The sequence below is a fragment of the Grampus griseus genome (assembly GCF_964374135.1).
Source record: "Grampus griseus genome assembly, chromosome: 3".
Lineage (NCBI taxonomy): Eukaryota > Metazoa > Chordata > Mammalia > Artiodactyla > Delphinidae > Grampus > Grampus griseus.
The window spans coordinates 40,671,935-40,690,271 of NC_139019.1; the positions used below are offsets into that span (position 1 = coordinate 40,671,935).

At 36.8% G+C, this 18,337-nt stretch overlaps 1 protein-coding gene across 3 annotated transcripts in view; it reads left to right on the forward strand.

The window, feature by feature from the left end:
• NDUFS4 (NADH:ubiquinone oxidoreductase subunit S4) overlaps positions 1-18,337 on the forward strand; it is a 119,393-nt gene that overhangs the window by 35,313 nt on the left and 65,743 nt on the right. For all 3 annotated transcript variants that reach the window (XM_082652185.1, XM_082652186.1, XM_082652184.1), the window contains exon 2: positions 11,549-11,627. In XM_082652185.1, coding sequence (XP_082508311.1) covers positions 11,549-11,627 — 79 coding nt within the window. The remainder of the gene's footprint in view (positions 1-11,548; positions 11,628-18,337) is intronic.

The following is an 18,337-nucleotide window of genomic DNA, read 5'->3' on the forward strand; positions in this document are numbered from 1 at the left end:
GCAGTGGTTGAGAGTCCGCCTGCTGGTGCATGGGACACGGGTTCGTGCCCCAGTCTGGGAGGATCCCACATGCCGTGGAGCCTGCGTGTCTGGAGCCTGTGCTCCGCAACGGGAGAGGCCACAACAGTGAGAGGCCCGCGTACCGCAAAAAACAAAAAACTACATTTTTGGTCCTTTTTTTTTTTTTTTTTTTTGTGGTATGCAGGCCTCTTACTGTTGTGGCCTCTCCCGTTGCGGAGCACAGGCTCCTGATGTACAGGCTCAGTGGCCATGGCTCACGGGCCTAGCCGCTTCGTGGCATGTGGGCTCCGTGGCATGTGGGTTTAACAGCTTCAATTTAGTCTTCTAAAAATTTGTAGAGATATGAGTGATTGATACATAGAGAGTACTTCTACATACATACATGGAGAGACTTTCTCTAGGCAAAACTATAAATCTTTGGCTTTGACAAACTTTTGTTTGTATGTTTCTCTTTATTGGTAGTGTAAACCAGGGTTCAGCAGTTTCTTCACAAGGCATAGTCTTTTTTTTATTAATTGTAAAATATACATAACACAAAATTTACCATTTGCACCATTTTAAAGTGTAGTTTAGTGACATTAAGTACATTCATACTATTGTGAAACCGTCACCACCATATAGCCCTGGAACTTTTTGTCATCTTCCAAAACTGAAACTCTGTACTGGTTAAACAATAACTCGCCATTATCCTGTGTCACTAGCCCCTGGCACCCACCATTCTACTTTCTGTCTAAGAATTTGACTACTTTCGGTACGTCATATGAATAGAAATCATGCACTGTTTGTCCTTCTCTGACTGGCTTATTTCACTTAACATTTCTTCAAGTTTCATCCCTGTTGTAGCATATGTCAGAGTTTTCTTGCTTTTCAAGGCTGAATAAAATTTCATTGTACATATATACCACATTGTTTTTAATCCATTTATCCACCAGTGGACACTTGATTTTTTTCACTTTTTGGCTACCGTCAATAATGCTGCTATTAACATTTGGTGAACAAAAACCTCGTTGAGTCCCTGCTTTCAATTATTTTGGTTAAATAGCCAAAGTAGAATTGCCTGATGATATGGTAATTCTATTTTTAATTTTTTGAGGAATTGTCATACTGTTTTCCATAACACCTCCACCATTTTACATTCTAACTGGTTTCAATTTCTCCATATCCTTGCCAATACTTGCTCCTTTCTTCCTCTCTCCCTCCCTTGTTCCTTTTGCCATCCTAATGAGTAAGATGTAGTATCTCTTGGTTTTAATTTACATTTCCTTCATAATTAGCGATATTGAAGATCTTTTCATGTGCTTATTGGTCATTTGTATACCTCCTTTGGAGAGATGTCTATTTAAGTCCTTTGTTCATTTTTGAATTGAGTTGGTTGTTGTTTTGTTGTTGAGTTTAACTAGTTCTCTATATATTTTGCATATACCTCGTCACATAAGTGGTTTGCAAATATTTTCTCCAGACCATTTCTTTTCCTTACTAAATTACATTCCATTGTATGGTTCTACCACAGTTCACCAGTTTACTTATTGAAGATGACATCTTGGTGGTTTCCAGTTTTGGGCAATTATGAATAAAGCTGTGATAAACATTCCTGTGCAGATTTTGTGTGGACATATGGTTTCAGTTCAGTTGGGTAAACCCTAGTAACACAGTTGCTGGATTGTATGTTGAGACTGTTTAGCTTGGTACGAAGCTGCCAAACTGTCTTCTAAAGTGGCTCTACATACCATTTTGCATTCCTACCAGCGTGAATGAGATGTCTTCTTGCTCCACATGCTTATCAGTATTTGGTGTCAGTTTTTTGGATTTTAGTTATTCTAATTACTATGTAGTGGCATCTCATTTTTGTCTTCATTTTCAATTCCCTGATGACATATGATGTTGAGGCACTTTCATATGCTTTTTTGCCATCTATATATCTTCTTTGGTGAGGTGTCTATTCAGGTCTTTTGCTCCCTTTTGATTGGGTTTTCTTATTGTTGGAATTTTAAGAGTTCTTTATATATTGTAAATAAAAGTTATTTATCAGATATGTGTTTTGCAAATGTTTTCTCCCACTCTGTGCTTGTCTTTTCTTTCCTTAAAGTGTTTTTCACGGCTTCCCTGGTGGTGCAGTGGTTAAGAATCTGCCTGCCAATGCAGGGGATACGGGTTCAAGCCCTGGTTCGGGAAGATCCCACATGCCGTGAAGCAACTAAGCCGGTGCGCCACAACTACTGAGCCTGTGCTCTAGAGCCAGTGAGCCACAACTACTGAGCCCACCTGCTGCAACTACTGAAGCCCACCTGCCTAGAGCCCGTGCTCTGCAACAAGAGAAGCCACCGCAATGAGAAGCCCGCGCACCGCAACAAAGAGTGGCCCCCACTTACTGCAACTAGAGAAAGCCCACATGTAGCAATGAAGACTTAATGCAGCCAAAAATAAATAAATAAGTAAATTTATTATTTTATTTTATTTTATTTTATTTTTTTACGGTACACGGATCTCTCACTTTTGTGGCCTCTCCTGTTGCGGAGCACAGGCTCCGGATGCGCAGGCTCAGCAGCCATGGCTCACAGGCCCAGCCGCTCCGCGGCATGTGGGATATTCCCGGACTGGGGCACAAACCCCTGTGCCCTGCATCGGCAGGCGGACTCTCAACCACTGTGCCACCAGGGAAGCCTGATCAGTGATCTTTGATTTACTATTGCAAAAAGATTATGATTTGCTGAAGGCTCAGATGATGGTTGCATTTTTTAGCAATAAAGTTATTTTAAAATAAAGGTATGTACTTTTTTAAAAAAAGATACAATGCTATTGCACACTTAATAGATCACAGTGTAGTATAAATATAACTGTTATATGCTCTGGGAAACCAAAACATTTGTGACTTGCTTTATTGCTATATTTGCTTTATTGCAGTAGTCTGGAACTGAACCTGTAATATCTCCGAGATATGCCTGTAGTTGTTTTTCAAAATTTTCTTGGTTATTTTTGTGAATTTTTTCTTCCTGATAAGGATCATCTAATTTTATAAAAATTCTGCTAGGTTGTTTATTATTATTATATTTAATTTGTAGATTAAAAACTGACATCTTTATGGTAAATTAGCTTCCAATTATTTATAAGACATGACAAAGTACAGCAACTCAATTCCTTCCTTTAAGGCGTTCCAGACCAGTAAAGTTATTCTTTAATGGCCAGTGTAGCTCAATGATTTGACCTTCCTAAATATGAACTTTTCACATATATTTGTTGTGTTTTGTAATATAATTATCATCACCATGACACCTCTATCTCTTATTCTCTTTGTTTTAAGCTCATGTATATTTATTTTGATATCCTGTTGGTATAAACTTGGGTATATTTCTTTCTCTTTTACATTTTCCATCATGCCCTCCAGTTTCTTTGTTACCACCTGTGAAACCTTGCCCACATTCTCCTCCTTATTACTCTTCAGTTCCATTCCAAAGTCTGGTATGTGAGCATAATTACTCTTATCCCTCTTGCACAAATCTCCTTAGTCTGTTGGATGACTCTCAAAGGATTACTTTAAGGTTTTGGCTTGAGCTGTGTCCAGAGGCACAACAGCTATAAGATCCTGCTACAAGTTCTACCTGGCTCAGAAGAAAGGGAAAATATCTATGAGCAGGATATTATAATTTTTACTGACTTGACCAGTTGAACATTTTAAGATAATATTAAGTACTTATGTAAAGATTAAAAATTATTGCAATAAATTTGATTTAGAATTAAATAACTAATTTGTGAATAGATTATAAACTGTCATCACTGTTATTTCCACTGCATTAACCAAATTTATAGGATCTTTGCCTTTCCTTTTACTCTACATATTTTCCCAGAATATTAAGATGGTCTCCTGACCTCCCATCTTTTTCCTTTTTAAAAAATTATTTATTTATTTATTTAGGCTGCATTGGGTCTTCATTGCTGCACACAGGCTTTCTCTAGTTGCGGCAGGTGGGGGCTACTCTTCGTTGCGGTGCGAGGGCTTCTCATTACAGTAGCTTCTCTCGTGGAGCACGGGCTCTAGGTGCATGGGCTTCAGTAGTTGTGGCACGTGGGCTCAGTAGTTGTGGCGCGTGGCCTTAGCTGCTCCATGGCATGTGGGATCTTCCTGGACTAGGGCTCAAACTCGTGTCCCCTGCATTGGCAGGTGGATTCTTAACTGCTGTGCCACCAGGGAAGCCCTTGACCTCCCATTTTTATTTTTTCTGTTAACAATTCATTCTTTCTTGCTTCCATCTAGTGAGTACAGTATGATGAAGACAGTTTAAATTTTCTCTATAGATTCAAGATTTTGAAGAGCTTTAAGATCATCAACTTGAAGGTGACTGACCCAAATATCAACATATTTTAAGCCTGAGATAGTTATTGTGGCACAAAGTATATGGATATGTTATTACCTTATTATTTCTGCTAGAACTTTTAGTAATATTTCCTTATGTTTTAGTATGGAACTGAACACTTTCTGATTTAATGTGAATTTGGGTTAATTCAGTTTGCGGTAAATTGACAACAAGCATAATTGGTTTTAGTCAAAAGGCTGAGAATTCATTGATTCATTAATAATTTTTATAGGATTAGGAATTTTACTTTATCTATAAGTCCAGCAGATCATTTCTGGTCCATAGAAGTTACTGGTTTAATTTTAATGTTTTTAAAACCATATTCAGTTATTTGTAAGGATGTTTTTGTTTATCTATAGTTGAACACAAAGTACCCCAATATTCATTTGCTTGAAACAGCAACAGTCATTTGTTTTACTCAGAAATCTGAAATTTGGGCAGGGCTTGGCAGGGAAGCTTATCTCTGCTGCAGGTGGTGTCTGCTGGAATGGCTCAACTTGGGCTAGAGGATCATGTCTAATAGCTCGCCCACTTGGCTAGCAAAGTGGTATTGGCTGTTGATTCCTCTTCACATGGGTTTTTGTGGGGCAGGCTGGACTTCCTCACAACATGGTGGCTGGGTTCCAAGAGAGAATATCCCAAGAAACAATGTTCTAAGAGACAAGAAGTGGAAACTGTTAGCTTTTTAAGGTCTGAGCCTGGAAATATGCATAGCCTCACTTCCATATTATATTGATCAAGGTGTCACAGGACTAGATTCTAGGAATAGGGAACATAGACCTCCAGCCCCTCATGGGAAGGAGGAGTGTCAAAGGAATTTGGAGCCATGTTTTCAAACTGCTACAATAATATGGGAGTTTTACTATTCTTAGTTGATAAAGTTAATTTGCTTCAGGAGGAGAATAGTGTTAGTACTTGGAGTCAGCAATATGATTCTTATTCAGATACTATTTTTACTGCAAATGATTTCTTTTTATCTTTTCACCATTAAGACTTTTTGAAGAGTATATTTTGAAGTATTAAAAAAGTATTTGTAAGACGTCTATGTAGAAAACCACAAAACTTTGATGAAAAAAAACCAAAGAAGATCCTAATAAATATACATGGATAGGAAGATTCAATATTGTTAAAATGTCATTTCCTCCCAACTTGATGTATAGATTCAGCACAGTTCCAATCAAAACCCCAGCAAGCTACTTTGTGGATGTCAAGAAACTGATTATATACCGGAAGGCAAAAGACTCAAAATATTCAATATAATAGTGAAGAAGAATAACAAAGAGGACTGACACTAACTGACTTCAAGATTTAGTATACAGCTGCAATAATCAACACAGTGATCAGCAAATAAATCAATGGGTAGAATTGATAGTCCAGAAATAGACTAGTCAAAGATAGGTAACTGATCTTGGAGGAAGGAGCAAAGGCAATCCAGTGGAGAAAAGATAATCTTTTTAATAAGTGGAACTGGAACATAACCACATGCCAAAAAAAAAAAGAATCTACACATTGACCTTACACCTTTCACGAAAATTAACTCAAAATGGATCATGGATCTAAATGTAAGAAGCAAAACTATCAAACTTCTAGAACATAACATAAGAGAAAATCTAGGTACCTTGGTTTGGGGCTGAGTTTTTAGATACAACATCAAAAACACCATCCATGAAAGAAAAATATAGATGAGTTGGACTTCATTAAAATTAAAAGCTTCTGCTCTTTGAAAGACACTTTAAGAGAAAGAAAAGCACAGAGATGGAGACAATATTTGCGAAACACATCTGATAAATAATTTTTATCTACAATATACAAAGAATTCAAAATTCAACAATAAGGAAAAAAAATTCAATTTAAAAATAGGCAAAAGATCTGAACAGATACCTCACCAAAGATATGTAAATGGAAAATAAGCATATGAAAAGGTGCCTCAACATCATATGTCATTAGGGAATTGAAAATTAAAACAACAATGAGATGCCACTACACACCTATTAAAATAGGTAAAATCCAAGAAACTGACAACACCAAACACTTGTGAGAATGAAGAGAACAGGAAGACTCATTTATTGCTGGTGGGAATGCAAAATGGAACACCCACTTTGGGAGACAGTGTGGCAGTTTTTTACAAAGCTAAGCATAGTCTTAACATATAAGCCATGAGTTGTGTTCCTAGGTATTTACCCAAAGAGTTGCAAACTTATGTCCTCACAAAAACTGCACGTGAATATCTTTAGCAGAAACAACCCAAATGTTCATCATGAAATTAATGGATAAACAAATGTGTATATGCTTTTGAAAGTTGTAACTCCTTAGATTTTTAAAGAAAATCAGATTATGAGTTGAGTAGTTATTCCATAGCATTTTCATAGGGAATTATTAAAACAAACTAGAACTATAATCAGTTCCACTTATTAGAATCACATAGACTCCTCAGTAGAAAAAGAAGAGAGGAACAAGTCCTCATTTTACACATTTACAAAAATGAAATCGAGATGCAGAGACGTTAAGTGATTTGCTCATAGACACAACAGTAAGTAGTAAAATTCAGAGTTAGAAATAAGATCTCTTAATATCCATTTCCAGGATACCTCATTGTCTTACAGGAAACTTATACAAAAAAACTAAATAGAATAAATTGTTTGTATACTCTAATAATAATTGATTAGTAACAGTCACAGCCCTTTGGGCTCAGAATTAAGATTGACACTTAAGAAACTTGGAAATGTGAACAGACCAGTTAAAACAAATGGGTAGATAGCAAGGCAAGTTCATGAAGCAAACAAAATTTTTAAGTTTCTCAAAAATGGGTACTAGGGACTTCCCTGGTGGTCCAGTGGTAAAGAATCCACCTTCCAATGCAGGGGACATGGGTTTGATCCCTGGTCTGGGAATTAAGATCCCACATGCCACAGGGCAACTAAGCTCGTGCGCCACAACTACTGAGCTCGTGCGCCTCAATGAGAGAGCCCACGTGCTGCAAACTACAGAGCCCATGTGCCCTGGAGCCTGCACACTGCAACTAGAGAAGAGAAAACCCGCACACCACAACTAGAGAGAAGCCTGTGTGCCATAACGAAGAGCCTGTGTGTGGAGACAAGAGATCCCGCACGCTCAATGAAGATCCTGTGTGCTCCAACTAAGACCCAATGCAGCCAAAAAAAAAAGGGGAACTAAATAGCAAGATAAAATTACCATTTATTTACTAATCATTACATATTAGTCATTTCTGTATGTACACTTAACTTCCTAGTATTATGATACATGGCCCAATAAAATATGATTATTAATATTTGACTGTTGGCTGTTGCTAATAATGCTGCTATGAATATTACACATATCTGTTTGAGTCCCTCCTTTCAGTTATTTTGGGTATATACCCATAAGTGGAATTGCTGGATCACATGTTAATTCTGTTTAGTTTTTTTAGGAATTGCCATACTGTTTTCCACAGCAACTGCATTTTACATTCCCACCAGCAATGCAGAAGGGTTCCAATTTCTCCATATTCCACCAATGCTTATTTTTTCCTAACCATCCTAATGGGTATGAAGTGATATCTCATTGTAGGTTTGACTTGCATTTCCCTAGTGATTAGTAATGTTGAGCATCTTTTCATGTGCTTATTGGTTATTTGTAGATCTTTAGATAAATGTGGCTTCAAATTCTTTTTCCATTTGTAATTGGGTTGTTTGTTTTTTTCTTGTTTGACTTCCTCCTTTGAAACTCATTATTCCTGTGTACCGATTTGTAGGAGCTCTTTTACTTTTTTTTTTTTAGCCCTGTTGCACAGCTTGTGGGATAAAACCTGGGACCCCAGCCGTGAAAGCACTGAATCCTAACCACTGGACCGCCAGAGAATTCCCTACCTATTTTGGATATTGATCCTTTACTGTTTTGTGTTGTAAAGATTTCTTGTTTGTTACCTTATTATTATTATTATTTTTTTGTGTGGTACGTGGGCCTCTCACTATCGTGGCCTCTCCCGTTGCGGAGCATAGGCTCCGGATGCGCAGGCTCAGCGGCCATGGCTCACGGGCCCAGCCGCTCTGTGGCATGTGGGATCTTCCCGGACCGGGGCACGAACACGTGTCCCCTGCATCGGCAGGCGGACGCTCAACCACTGCGCCACCAGGGAAGCCCTACCTGTCTTATTCTTAATTTATACTATTTTGGTTTAGAAGTTTTTTTGTAGTAGCTTCTGTCATTTTTTACTTTATGCTTTCTAGGTTTTATATTTTGTTTAGTAACGTTTTTATACTCTAATATGACTAAAAATATTTTCTTTACTTCTTCCACTTCACTGTTGTGGTGTTCTTTACAGGCTAATAAACAAAAAGATATTTGCTATATAGTTCATATTTAATCTAAAATTAACTGTAGATTATATTTTGTAGGTATAATTAATTAAATGCTGTGTTTGTAATTGACTCTAGATCTCTGTTGCTACCTTAACTATCTAGAATTGGAGGAAAATTTTTCTCCACATCTGAGGTTTGTTTTTTAAGAATTGCTGTCTCTGTGTTTCAGGAATAGCTACTTAGCACATGACTTAATATATATAACCCATATGCACATATATATACGTATACATATATACATTATGTGTTTTTTACTTAGGCAAATTTTTCTGAAATAAATTATATGTGAATATATTGTTTCAAATAATAAATAAGAATTTCTACTTATAATTTCTTTGCATTCTAGCCTATCTTTTTCTTACAAAAAATTTTTATTTTATTTTTAAAAATTATTTATTTATTTATTTATTTTTGGCTGTGTTAGGTCTTCGTTTCTGTGCGTGGGCTTTCTCCAGTTGCGGCGCACGGGCGGTGCGCGAGCCTCTCACTGTTGTGGCCTCTCCCATTGCGGAGCATAGGCTCTGGACGCGCAGGCTCAGTGGCCATGGCTCACAGGCCCAGCCGCTCCGCAGCATGTGGGATCTTCCCAGACCAGGGCTCGAACCCGTGTCCCCTGCATTGGCAGGCAGATTCCCAACCACTGCGCCACCAGGGAAGCCCTATTTTTATTTTTAACTCTTCTGGTAATATTATTTTACTTAACATCTTTTGTCTTTTATTGTGTTGCCTTTTACATACAGGCTGATAAAAATATAAGCATAATTTTTCATCTGTGTATTTGTTTATAATAGTTATCTGTTTACAGAAAATGACATACAGCTTCATTCTTGTGATTAGTTGGAGATCAATCTAAAATTATTAAAATATATCTACCATTAAAGTATATATACTTTAACATTTTAAAAAATTTACTTTGGGTTACAACTAATGTACAATAAGATTTTAACATACAATTTAAAAGAAAATTGTTTAAATCAGTCAAACCTACTGTATAATTTTAAATTACACAGTTCGTGGATTACAGAGTTTTAATCTAATTTCCACTATTTTGATCTAACACTTCTATTCATTAGAGGAATTAGGTAGTTCCATTTTCTTGAAATATAGCTATATTTTCTTTTCCTTTTAAAATATTTATTTATTCGGCTGTGTCGGGTCTTAGTTGTGGCATGAGGGATCTTTCGTTGTGGTGTGTGGTCTCTGTGTGTGGCATGGGGGCTCTAGAGCACGCAGGCTCAGTAGTTGTGGTGCGTGGGCTCTCTAGTTGTGGTGTGTGAACTCAGTAGTTGTGGCCCACTGGCTCTAGAGCACGTGGGCTTATAGTTGTGGTGTGTGGGCTTAGTTGCCCTGCGGTATGTGGGATCTTAGTTCCCCGACCAGGGATCGAAGCCGCGTCCCCTGCATTGGAAGGCAGATTCTTACCCACTGGACCACAAGGGAAGTCCCTACATTTACTAATACTTCTAATATTTCAAGTTTTCCTGAGTTCCCTTATCATTGCCTCACTTTTTTCTTGCAATATATGGATTTATTTATAAATACTCAAAATGTTCTTATTGTCATATTATTGCTCTTAGTGATTTCCAGAGTAAATAGATTTTAAAAGGTACTTAATTATACTTCTTTAGTATTATAATAACTAGAACATATATTTTAACTGTTTGTATAAATAATTTAAAATAATATCCATGTAGGTGTATTTTGTATGGATAGATTTCTGAGCAAGGTATTTATAGTGATAATGGATTGTATTAATTAGGGGAAATAATTGATATTTTAAAAAAATATATGTTCATGAAACAAAGCCTTTTGTATTATGAGTTATCTTTACGTTACTAGTAGGTAGATTTTCTATAAAGCTGTGTACAATGTAGCTGTTGAAAGTTGAACATTTGGCATGAAGTTTTGCATGAATTATTGCTGATTATATTGCATTAAATAAAAGAATTGAATACTCTATTCAGTTGGTTTGGAAACTCAAGTCAATTGTGTATACTAACTTACTTTCTAAAGAGAAATCTACATAGGATGGTTTAATATTTTGGAAAATTCTAAAATGCTAAATTGTCACAATCATCGATGGCTATTGCATTCATTAGTATAAACTACAGTGTGTACATGAAATAAAAAAAATCTGTTAGCTTTTCATAATTTCCTTGGGGTGAGAGTGGGACCATGCTAATACAAAGGAGTTAGATTCTGTGCTGATTTTATTTCTGACTTAATATTTCTATTTCAGCTATTCAGACTTTATTCAATTCTGTGAATGGGTCACAGGATTAAACTAATAACATTGGTTTAAATGATCATGCAAATCATTCCTATTTAAACTTTTGTTTTGAAATTAGAGTGAAGGAACTTTTTGTTACCATTATGTAATTAAATTCTACAACTTTTACTTTAGTCCATTAAGAATATGATGGAGATTTTTCTTTTTCTTTCTGATGCCATCATTTAGGAATCAGCATTCCAGAAGTGTTGATATAGCTTTGCATTTTTCTTCCTTGTAATGACAAACTAGCCAGTGTGCATTCATAGAGAGCAGAACAGTTCTTGTCACTGGCGGCCCTTCTATGACAGAGAGCCTATAGACTGCCATAAAGTACAGCCTGTTGTGAACTGTCAAGTGAGAGTCTGCCAGAAACTCAGCAGACAGAACTAATTGGGGAGAAAAAGGATTTTTGTGCCCTCTTCTATTTCTTTCTATTCTTTTTGTTTTATAAGACAGATACTGTTAAAGTAGCTGGTTTCTGTAAGATTTGTCTGCCTCTCTTTTCTCATTGCATGGATCACTTTTTAACTTAAAGTCTTTCACTGCAGGTCGCTGAGCACTTCCACATGGAGGTTGGCACAGGACCAAACTCGAGACACGCAACTCATAACGGTTGATGAAAAATTGGTAAGAATTCTCTACTATACACTGCTAGGATTCTGCCTTCAGGGTTATTTTTGTATAACAGATTTTTCAGATGGTGTTCTGGGTTCTTCTAGGAAAAGTGTATATAAATTTTAAGAAGAAATAATCATTACAAAAAGATAATTTGTGTTAAGCATTTTACACAAATATATACAAACATTAAAATTACAAAAGGCTTCCATTTTTGTGGCATTTATAAGTAGAAATCAATATTTTTATTTTTGTAATGAATATATTATTTTTAATTTTCTCAGTTACACTCCTATTTAAGTTGTAAGAACTTACCAGTACTATCTAAAATTAAGTATATTGGGTTTTCTGGAGCCAATTATTGTAATTGTTACTGTGTGTATATATGTGTGTGTACACACACACATCCTATTTCTGCATTATGCATGAGAGATTACAACTAACAATACATGAGTAAGGTTCTTCTGTTAATCAGCAGCAGATAGAATTTTGGTCATCATCACTTATAGAATTTTTCAGTGTGTGGTGTTACTTTAGATGCAACTTGTTATTTATACCTATATTGTACAATGGCATAAATTTTGTAAAGTTTCTAAGACTTCTAGTAAAAATGTGTAATCATATAAACATGCTTTTCATTTTATAGCTGGTTTACAATTATCAGATATACGGGTATGTTTCTTGACTACTCTCTTTCTAATTGTACATTCTTTTGTCACTTAATTTTCAACCTGTAAACATAATTTAAATAATGGGTCACACTTAAGTTTCTGTTTGCACCATTAAAGATATAAATAGATAAATAAATAGATAAGTACAGACAATTTGAAAGGCTGGTTATGCCTAAGACTGCTTGGTTTTGTCTTTAAATTATCTCTTAGATCTGCCTCCTGACCTTGCCATCATCCTAGTCAAGGCTACCATCATTTTTCACCTAGATTGCTGCCCTGTTTCTTAATTGATCTCCATAGATACTTCAATCTTCCTCTAATTCACTTTCCACAGATAACCAGAATAGTCTTTTTAAAATGCTGGTTGTGTCATCCTTTTGTGTAAAATCCTTTGGTGTTTTTTACTGACCTGAGAGTAATCATTAAAATCCTATCATGGCCTTTGAGGTCTTGTGTGATTTAACTCCTATCTTTCTAAGTTTATCTTGTGCTTCTGTCTTTTACACTCTGTGCTTCAGCCACAGCAAGCCTGGAACTTGCTGTTCTTCTTTCCTGCTTCAGGGCATTCAGATTTCAGTTAATTATGCCCAGCTGCTTTTTACCAATTCCCTAGCTCTTCATCCAGGTACCATCTACCTGTTCATCAAGTGTTAATCAAATGTCACTTGCTGGGAGTTCCTTGATGGTCCAGTGGTTAGGACTCCATGCTTCCACTGCAGAGGGCCCAGGTTCGGTCCCTGGTTGGGGAACTAAGATCTTGCATGCCACGTGGCTCAGCCTAAAACCCCCCCAAAAAACCAAACAAAAAACCCAAATGTCACTTGCTTAGTCAAGTATAAGAGAAATGAGACAGGTGTGTGTGTGAGAGGAGGAGGATTTACACATGCCACATGTTCATTAATTAATGAGGGTACTATTATTTTACCTTTTCCAATGACCATCTCTTTTAAGCCCCAAGAGATTACTTTCTTGTTCCAGTATTATGAGGTTTACTGTCTATAATAAAGTTTCAAATTTTAGAGAGTTTGTTAGTAGCACTTGTAAGTTCTTTTCTTACTATTCAGTTTGCAAAATGAATAAGTCAGCCAGCAATCTATTGCTCTAGAAAGGTACTATGAAGCATACCAGAGAGGTATACAGACTGCTTTGAATTTTGTGTTTTTAATGATATCCCCTAAAATCAGTTGTATAGTTTTAATGAATTTTGTTGCCCTTTTTAGATTTTCCCTAGCTTTGTTATGTCTTCCTTGAAGTATAGTAGTCAAAATGTCAGTGTGATAGTCCAGTTGAAATCAGTTGAAGTCTTATGTATAATTATTCATAGTTCTTTTTTTTTTTTGCGGTACACGGGCCTCTCACTGCTGTGGCTTCTCCCATTGCGGAGCACAGGCTCTGGACGCGCAGGCCCAGCGGCCATGTCCCACGGGCCCAGCTGCTCCACGGCACGCGGGATCCCCCTGGACCGGGGCACGAACCCGTGTCCCCTGCATCGGCAGGCGGACCCTCAACCACTGCGCCACCATGGAAGCCCTATTCATAGTTCTTGAAGTGATACTTAATATGGATAACTGAAACCCATAGGTAATTTTCAAACCTAAGTTTTTGCCATTCAATTAGTTTTATATTAAAATGAAAGTATTAAGTAATCAGATAGGTAACATAGGGGTTATAGCCACTAGGGGTTTCATGTCTTCTTGTTCCTACACACTGTTGGATGGAGAGTTTAATAAGTAGCATAGTGACAAGACCAGGGGCTGAAGGGTACTTCCAGAAATATTGAGCAATTGGAGTTAATTATGCTTGCATTTTGAACAAAAAATGATTCTAAAAATGTATATATCAACATTAATGATAAAAATATTTCAAAATGTGAAGTAAATCCTCGTGAGTGTTTTAAAAGGAGATGTGGAAACAGCATTTTAATGTCACTATTATATAAGGTAAACCTATTTGTTAACTTAGTATACCATTTTTATTAATTACTCAACACTACTGTTATAGACTACTGTTATATTTGTATCTGAAATTGGATAGAAGCTTGAATCTTAATTGGAAGGTAAGGGAACTAGCTATTATGATTTCTGTTGAACACTGTTATATAATATATTTTTAAAATTAATACAGGTATGCCTATTAAAGCCCAGTGATTAAGCATATGGACTAAACTTAGTTGGGGACCAATTTCAGTGGTTATTCTAGTTTTAGAAAATGGATCTTAGGAATTTAAAACCAAAGGATAACTTTAGATGTTACCTAGTTATATTACTTCATCAGGTTGTTTTTCATCTAAAAAATTGTTTAACATTTTATTCAGGAGAAATCTGATGTGGGAATTCAGTTAGTAATAAACTAGATAAAAGCTGAACTGCTGGAGGGTGAGGGTTGAGAACATGAGGGAAGAAGACCTGTAAGTCTTCCCTAAGACATGCTCCTCTCGGGACTTCATAGAGTGAGAGTTGGAAGGATAATTTAATGTTCTGCCCTTTTTTTATTGGACTGAACAACTGGTTCTTAAACTTCTGTTTTAAAAATTTCCAGCTGATTCTCATTTCTTTTGAGGCTGCTCTTTATGTTACTGATCAGTCATAATTATTAGAATGGTGTTTCTTATGTAGAAAAAAATAGTCTTTAAAACAAATGAAGGGGCTTCCCTGGTGGCGCAGTGGTTGAGAATCTGCCTGCCAATGCAGGGGACACGGGTTCGAGCCTTGGTCTGGGAAGATCCCACATGCCGTGGAGCAACTGGGCCTATGAGCCACAACTACTGAGTCTGCGCATCTGGAGCCTGTGCTCCGCAACAAGAGAGGACGCGATAGTGAGAGGCCCGTGGATCGCGATGAAGAGTGGCCCCTGCTCGCCGCAACTAGAGAAAGCCCTCGCACAGAAACGAAGACCCAACACAGCCAAAAATAAATAAATAAAAATTTAAAAAATATATCAAAAAAAAAAAACAAATGAAGATGGAATAATTGTATATCCAAATGCAAAAAACCAAAAAATAACAAAAAACTTCATTCATACCTTGCACTATACTTAAGAATTAACTCAAAGCCCTAGATGTAAACTCATAGTCTGAAATATAAAACTGAAAATTGTAAAACTTGAAGAAGAAAATGTAGGAGAAAATCTTTGTAACTTTGGTTTGGTTAAATAGTTTTTAGCTATAACACCAAAGCATAATTTATTTTTTAAAAAATTATGAAGTTGGACTTCTTCACAAATAAAATTTTCTTTCAAATTGCTTTGAAAGACATTGTTAAAAGAATGAAAAGACAAGCCATAGGTTGGGAGAAAATATTTGACAAACATGTTATCTGATAAAGGAATTGTATCTGAAAATAAATCACTTATAACTAAATAATAAGATATTAACTTAAATAAAAATGAGCATACACTTTACCCAGAAGATACTCAGATGGGAAATAAACGCATGAAAAGATGCTTAACATCATTAGTGATTATGAAATTGCATATTAAAACTACAATGAGCTCCCACAACACACTTATTTGAATGGCTTAAAAAAACTGACCATACCAAATGCTAGCAAGGATGCAGAGCTACTAGAACTCTCATAGGAATGCAAAATGGTACAACTATTTTGGAAAATAGTGTGGCAGTTTTTTATAAACATATGCTTACCATATAATTCAGTAGTCTCACTTCTGAATATTTACCGAAGTGAAATGAAATCTATGTTTACACAAAATCCCGCATGTAAATGTTTTTAATAGCTTTATTAATAATTCCAGTAACTGGAAACACTCTGTCAGTGGATTTCTGCACACTGATTAGGAACAAACATGCTTCTTATTAGCATGCTTATTAGCATGCTTTATGCTAATAAGAAGCCAGACTCCAAGGCTACGTACATACTGTGTGATTTCATTCATTTGACATTTTAGAACAGGCAAAACTCTAGGAACAAAAAACTGATGAGTGGTTTTCAGGATTGGATGTGGGAGGAGGAATTAACTATAATGGGCATTAGAAAATTTTAGGGGGTGATGGAGGACTGTTCTATATCTTGATTGTTGTGTTGATTTTTTGGTCAAAACCGGTATTTTTTGTGATGCATTTGTTAGAAAAAAACAGAACTGTACACTATAAAGGGTGGGTTTTACTGTTCATCAGTTTTTTTAAAGGGAAAAGGTTGTTTCTTAATTTGGTGCTAAGCTGTTTCTTTATAAATAATGTCCATTGGTTCAAGATCTGCCCTTGGGCTTCTCTGGTGGCACAGTGGTTAAGAATCTGCCTGCCAATGCGGGGTACACGGATTCGATCCCTGGCCTGGGAAGATCCCACATGCCGCCAAGCAACTAAGTCCGTGCTCCACAACTACTGAGCCTGCGCTCTAGAGCCCAAGAGCCACAACTACTGAGCCTGCATGCCACAACTACTGAGCCCACGCGCCTAGAGCCTGTGCTCCGCAACGAGAAGCCACTGCAGTGAGAGGCCTGTGCACCACAATGAAGAGTATCCCCTGCTTACCACAACCAGAGAAAAGCCCGCACGCAGCAACAAAGACCCGATGCAGCCAAAAATAAAATAAAAATAAATAAATAAATTTATTAAAAAAAAAAAGATCTGCCCTAATAATACATGGGGCATGCCATTTTCTACGTGATAGCTTTCTGTATATTTGAAAACAGCTCTTTGGTCCTAAATCAGTGGTTCTCAAAGAGTGGTGGGGGGCCGAGGGAGCAAAACCCTTATAGAAGGTCCACAGAGTCAAACTATTTTCATAATTATTCAAAGACTTTATTTGCCCTTTTCAGTGTGTTGACTTTGACACGTATGTTACAAAAGCAACTGTGGCAAAATTGTTAGCACCTTAGTGTAAATAAAGGCAGTGGCCCTAAGTGTGCGACCTGTCATTGTATCCTTCACTTCCCTGCATTTGAGGTTTCTTAAAAAAGAATCTAGTTTCACTTAATGTCTTTGATGAAGCAGTGAAAATTATTAATTTTTAAAAATCTCAATTCTGCATGTACACCTTTTTTATGTTCCATGTAGCAAAACAGAAGTATGCGTAAAACTCTTCGGCATACCGAAGTACAGTTGTATCAAGGAAAATCTTGTATGGTTGAGTTGCCTTTGCAAACTGAACCTAGTCCTTTTCTTCATGGAACACCTTTTAGGTGAAAAAACAATAACAGATGACAGACACATTATGGTTATTCAGTATTCAGTACGTGGCAGACATCTTTTCAGAAATAAACCTGTCACTTACAGGAAGTGTTGCCCATGATAAACTTCAAGCTTTGGAGTGAAAATTAGAATTTTTGTAGAACTTGATTCTGCCACTGATCTGAATGAGCTCGACAACTTCCCAGTACTTAAGGACTGTTCTAATGGGACTGGTAGTGATATTAATGAATGTGACTTTTAAAATACTGTGTAATGAAATATGTTAACATTTGGAAGATCTGCATACTTCTGTGAACCAGTATTTTCCGTAACTAACATATGATGGTTATAAAATCATGAATGGGTAAAACTTTCTTTTTCTTTTTTTTTTTGTTAAATAAATTTATTTATTTATTTTGGCTGCGTAGGCTCTTCGTTGCTGTGCACGGGCTTTCTCTAGTTATGGCAGGCGGGGGCTACTCTTCGTGGCGGTGTGTGGGCTTCTCATTGTGGTGGCTTCTCGTTGTGGAGCACGGGCTCTAGGCTCGCGGAATTTAGCAGTTGTGGCACACGGGCTTCAGTAGCTGTGGCTTGCAGGCTCTAGAACGCAAGCTCAGTAGTTGTGGCGCACAGGCTTAGTCACTCTGTGGCATGTGGGATCTTCCTGGGCCAGGATCGAACCCATGTCCCCTGCATTGGCAGACGGATTCTTAACCACTGCACCACCAGGGAAGTCCTGGTAAAATTTTCAATTAAAGTGCAAGAACCAACCATGGATTTAATGAGAGAATGAAAATATTAAGGTTATTAAAATATTGCTCCCTCCTCTAATTACATATCTGTGCGGGGATGAGTTCTCTTCATATATAGTAAGCAAGACAACTTAGCCAACAGTTTGAATATAAGAACAGAAGTCAGAATTC